We start from the raw sequence: 5,928 nt of genomic DNA, 5'->3' as shown, positions 1-5,928 counted from the left end.
TAAAAGTACTATTTACATCAGATAGAAAAAAAATGTTTAAAAACTGAATTTGAAGTGATGAAGACATCCTCTTTCTATACATCTCAATTTTGTTTGAAAAGGGATTTAAGTATGCAGTGACATTACTGATAATTTTTTTAAATATATTTTTAATATTGATCTTTCAACACCGTCATACCCAGAATAATCTATAATTTGGTTCATTTAACAGGATGATTTAACTTTGCAACGGGCTGCAGAGCTCTCTCCGAAGAAGAACCTAGCTCAGACGTAGTAAGGGATCCGATGAGGTACAGAAGCTGAAGTCCATACTGAGACAACATCCAAGGCATACACTATATCTGTCTTTTCTAATTAAAATTTGTAACAAATGTGCTCTGCACTGATGCTAAGGAACAGATCAGACACATCAGATTCTGTGTCTTACCTATTTTAATGATGCTGCTCAGTTCATACAGAAGTAGTTGGTTATCTCCTCCTGTATCCAGGCGCTGCTCTATGTAGCTGTTCAATTCATACACTACACCTTGCATATTCGTATCCTGATACTAGTGAAGCAAAGATAAGAAAAACATCTTAGAATAATTCATTTTGCAGTTTTTAACACACAAATTCATTAAAAATTATAATTTGAGATTTCAATACCACATCAACCTTAACTATCCTAATGCAGCTACCTAGAGAACTGGGTCGTTGCTGAGTTAAGAAGCATTCCACTTTCTGCTCCATTTGTTTAAAACGTACTAAGTAAACCACAGAACAATTAGCAATTGCCTAAACTTAGTCAACGTCACATGACAATGTGTCAAGAAGAAACTTAGAGATGCAACAATTGGGAAGCAAGCAACCTTCAGCTCCTTTCTTTGAAACTCCTACTCCACCAGTAAAGGAGGCAACTAGGTACATTCACCAGCACCTTCCACGTGAAATTCATTAACCAAATGATCAAAATGTGCAAAAAACCAGAGCTCTGAAGTGGTAGCTCAAGCAGATCAATCTTTGAAATACAGAAACAATTAACAGCACCAGACTGAAGGACAGACATGGTAAGAGTTAAAACTCTGCTAGACGCTGTGGCTTAACAGGCATTTGTTTCAATGGAAGGTGGCAGACACAGACCCAGAGATTACAAAATAACTAGAATATTTAGATGGGCGCAATGAAACATCAGCACATGCTAGAATTTCACATGAAAGGAGACACAACCTCCCTGAAGGGGCCCAGACATATTTAGTTATTCAGTTCCTCAGTCCTGAGGGGCTGATAAAACTGGCAGCAAATGTGCATGTGTAGCATGACAGCATCACAAACAATAATTTCACAGAAAGCAATACTTGGCAGTAAGTACAGATTCATTACACTGCCCAAAACTGGTAATGTGGTGACTAAAGAAAGTAATATGGTCGATTGCTTATTGAACTCAGTGAAGCAGTAAATTTTGTCAATCAAATTAAAAATGAAGCTAGTGATATTTAGATTTGATTTAAATATTTAGGATTAATGTTGCTTGAAAGACTAAGAATTATCCTACCGCTCATTCATACGTTAGAGTCAGATGTGTTGAGAGCAGACTAAACTAAGTAGTACTACAAAAATATGCCACAGAAGTTCATAGAACCACCCATCATCTAACCATTGCTTCCACTTTCACGTGCATATATTTCTGTCTGCTTCATATTTCCATAGATCTTCTCTGTCTGTATTTTCATGTGCAGGCAATCCTCACTGGTGGACTAGATACATAACTTACACAGCACATTTTGTGATATATTTTTTGCTTTCATACATTTCTACATATAGCACACTGTGTCATGACTACAGAGCCTATAGCTGTATGTTTAGGATACACTTGGCTTCTTCATTTCAAACCAAACCAAAAGAAAAAAATCAACAAAGTGCATGCTGGGTAATGGCAGTTCCTGACTCCTTCAAATTAAGGAGATTTTAATCCTGACCTAAAAATGGCTCCTGAGCACATACAACCTCTGCTGTGACCCCCTCTTATCACGTGGTGTTATATTAATCTGTTGCTCCAGATGGACATACTGGAACATTTGAGACCTAGCAAGTCGTGTAACATGCCAAACACTTAATTCTCTCCATAAATTGATGTGATTATTATAATTTTTGACAGCAATAAGGTCACACTGCATACATGTAGTTAATGCTTGGCTAAGTCTTGAGTTTATAACACAGATTGCCATTACCATTATTAGCTCAGTATGGTAGCTGGCAAGCTTCCATTTGTAACTGACTGTCCTCTGCTGGGTCCCGTATTTACTATTGTATAGTTCTTAAGAGGGAGAAAACAATAGCTTAGTTTCATGAAAGTGGAATTTTTATGAACAGCTTTATACTTATTATGTAGCTGTAAGTAGCCATGCAACAGGAAACGGCTAATGTCTCTTCCACTCACATATGTTAACCTACATCTGCAAAAGTATGTGTAGACACATATCCTAAAAGAAGGCAGGTGATCAAGCACGTATGCACAAAACCTTTATTATGTGGGAAAATGCCTTCTCAGAACTTGGAATTGAATACTTCTCACCTGTGATATACAGTCAGGATTTAAATCTTCAAACGTTAAAGCTAGTACAACAGAAAGCATCATCAAAATGAATCCACTGGCATAATACCAATTTTCACCATAATCAAGCAGCAGAGCTGTGTGCATAGCAATTACATAATAAGCTCTGTGCCCTTTATCCTCACCTCTGCAACATATGATAGTAAACATTCTGAAGGCAGGGCAAACCACTGCATGCATTCATGTTACTGAAAGATGGAAGCCTCATACTCATACACACATTTGTAATATGACAAATTTCTATTACTAATAATCCAGGAATACTCAACCGGTCAAATTAACAAATTTGGTCTAGATTCACAATTAAGTAATTCTACAGCTTAGAACAATCACCAGCAAGGAATTGTTTTGTTATATTGTAAAATGTCCTTGATTTTTCTCACAGAGGAGTAGAATAGATATATATATTTTTTGCATTTCATAATGGATAACCACAAAATCTTTGGTTGAAAAGCCACAATCCTCTTTATGAAACCATATTTTTAAACACGGAGTAAGTCATAAGGAAACCACAGCACAACCACTGTTCAATGTAGATGCTAGCATAGGCTTTATGAAAACAAATCCTAAAAAAGTAAATAAGTAAAAATCAACATATTCAGTGAAAAAAAAAACCATGCATTTTTCATTAAAAAAACATAGTTCCTTAATGTGCAACTGTAGCTTATTTTGCATTTAAAACATTATTAATATTCATTTTAATTAATCAATTCTTTCATTGCTGATTTCCTTCTAAGATTCTGTGTCTACGTGTTTTTTGTATATATACTGTAAAATTCTGGATTTCAATGGTGTTATATTAAAATAATTTAAGTGAACTAGAAAATGGTTTGACACTACCACACCGCTATGATATTGGTATCATCTTATTACTAGTACTGCATAATAGGAAAAAGCCTAATAATTAATAAAGGAAATCTGTTACAGATAATCATATTCAAAAGATATAAACACAAAAGTAGAGAGGCTGAGAATCACAAAATTTCTTGCATGAAAGGTGATACTGAAATATCAGACAATGAAATGAATTTAATGCATTCTCTCTGAAAGTCTGCCATTATATATTATACTGCATGCTTGCATTTTTAACGAAAATTTTATCAAACTGCAATGAAGATTAATCTACATGTTTTCATGCTTATATGGAACTCATGCCAGAAGCATTTTATGATGCTACTGAGAAGAAAAAGCCCTTCTGCTGCAACAAAAAATTAATAGAGCACAAGGTCAGTAAGTGCAATTATAATCCATAAGTTTATCTGATTTCTATGTAACTTCCTCAATTATTTTCTGAGTAACAAGAAGAAATTGCTCTACAATAATTATTACTACACATACTACTGAATACTTTTTTCAAATTAGCATCTGCTAACTCTTGCAGTAGAAACATATCCTTTTACAGACTGCATAGTTTATAACAGTACCATAGGTTAGGAGGAATAAGAACAAATGAACAGCTGGATGTACTTTGGGGATGGAGAATGGCACTGGATTAGGAGAGGAAAAAAAATGTCAAAGCCACAACACATGAGGGAGGAATTGATCACAACCAGAAAGACTACTTTTGATTTTGTTTATTTCTTGTTTGTAATTTAGACATCTTGGGCTGGCTTCAGAGTATTTCAGAGAGGATCAAAAGAGCTGTTTGTCAATTGATGTAGAAGGCTTCTAGCTGACCACGAGTCTGAGAATCAGAGGTGTACAGATTTCTGGGAGGTGGTTGAGAAGTCTCGTTTAGCTATGTACTCAACAGTTGGGCAGGATAGCAGGATGGATATTTTGCCCAGGAATTGGGAGAACATGCTGAGCTACCATACCAGTATGCCTTGACTTCTGGGAAGGCAAGAATCAATTCTTGGTCAAGCAAGCATTTTCTTGAACATTTTCTATGTTCTTGCTGAAAGAATTCATGTTATACATGTGGCCATGGCTACCCTATGAATTTGCAAGGCTCTCTAGAGGTGCCATAGAACCCTCATGATCAATGGGCCTCGGCTACTCTGTCCCAGTACACTTTAAACTGAGGTCATGAATCTGAATTTCAATTAGAAATAATTCCTGGAATAGGTTAGGACCTATTGAGACAAACAGTGACTAAGTAGTTGTTGAAGGTTTCTAAATCACTAAGAATAAAAGATGTTCCTGAGCTTGTTTGTATGCAGGCCTAAGAATTTAAAATGCCTATATGCTCTTTGATAACATAGGTAACGTCTCAGATAACCAGCTAAAAATCACAGAATCACAGAATGGGCAGGGTTGGAAGGGACCTCAAGGATCATCAAGCTCCAATGCCCCTGCCACATGCAGGGCCACCAACTTCCACATTTAATACTAGACCAGGCTGTCCAGGGCCCCATCCAATCTGGCCTTTGAAAAATAATAATAATAATAATAAAAAAATAAAAGAAATCAACAAACCACCTGAATTAAATACAGCTTCAAGACTTGCAGAATCTACACAGTGCTTCATCCAAAACAATGTCCATAGACAAGATTTCACCACAAACATCTAAACTGGGAGATCTGAAATGTGACAAGAACTGTATCCAAACTTCTTCAATCTTTTCTTTAAACTGAGAGCTATTCCCTTTCTCTGTGAAGCATACCATAGAAACAAAGCAGCTGTTAAACCCAGAATCTCCTAATAAAATTCATCAGTTTTCTTTCCTATAATACTGATGCCTCAACAACAGAAGAGTCATCAGAGAGCTAAGACACAATTTAAAAGATTAACTAGAAAAATTTCAAATAAAAAGTCCATTCATTCACAGTTCTAGTGATCTGAGCACTTGCTTGACATTTGACTGAGATGTCAATCTAAACTACTTTATGCTAGATATTTTCATATCTGCACCAGAAGTATTAAGAGTGCTCTTACATATGCAAATTCTCAGTGCCATTGCTATCCGCGTTATTAAAAGAAGAAAAAAAAATCCTAACACCATCACCATTGTACCTTTTGAAGCAGAAGAGCTGCAGTCACAAAAATGAATACATAAGCTATGTGATGCCTTTTGCTGAAATGCATCAATTTTCCCTTGCTTTCATGTAGCTTTATGGAAATTTAAAAATATATATAATTAAAAAAAAACAATTAAAAAAAAACACAAATCCACAGTCAACATCTTGATTTAATGTCACTCTAATTTTCCAGTTGCCTTCATAACTTAGATCCCTAAACTACTTCAGAGAAGGTCATTAATGCTCAGTTACTGTAGATTTTTAAAAGAACCATAATATCAGTTAAGTAATTTTGGGACCATTTGTTTATTTGTCCTTGCAATAAATGTATTTTTAACCTCAACCATATTCTTGCCTCCACGCCTCTTTTATTAACA

General features: G+C 35.5%; 1 protein-coding gene across 1 annotated transcript in view; it reads right to left on the bottom strand.

Annotated features, from left to right (window-relative positions):
* The window catches only part of LOC100547620 (cAMP and cAMP-inhibited cGMP 3',5'-cyclic phosphodiesterase 10A-like), a 33,801-nt gene that overhangs the window by 4,709 nt on the left and 23,164 nt on the right, over positions 1-5,928 (bottom strand). Inside the window, exon 10 of the mRNA XM_019613521.1 lies at positions 428-548. Within this exon, the coding sequence (XP_019469066.1) occupies positions 428-548 (121 nt within the window). The remainder of the gene's footprint in view (positions 1-427; positions 549-5,928) is intronic.

Source organism: Meleagris gallopavo, chromosome 2, assembly GCF_000146605.3.
Source record: "Meleagris gallopavo isolate NT-WF06-2002-E0010 breed Aviagen turkey brand Nicholas breeding stock chromosome 2, Turkey_5.1, whole genome shotgun sequence".
Classification (NCBI taxonomy): domain Eukaryota; kingdom Metazoa; phylum Chordata; class Aves; order Galliformes; family Phasianidae; genus Meleagris; species Meleagris gallopavo.
Note: the sequence above shows the minus strand (reverse complement) of the source record. Positions and strands in the feature narration are given on the sequence as shown.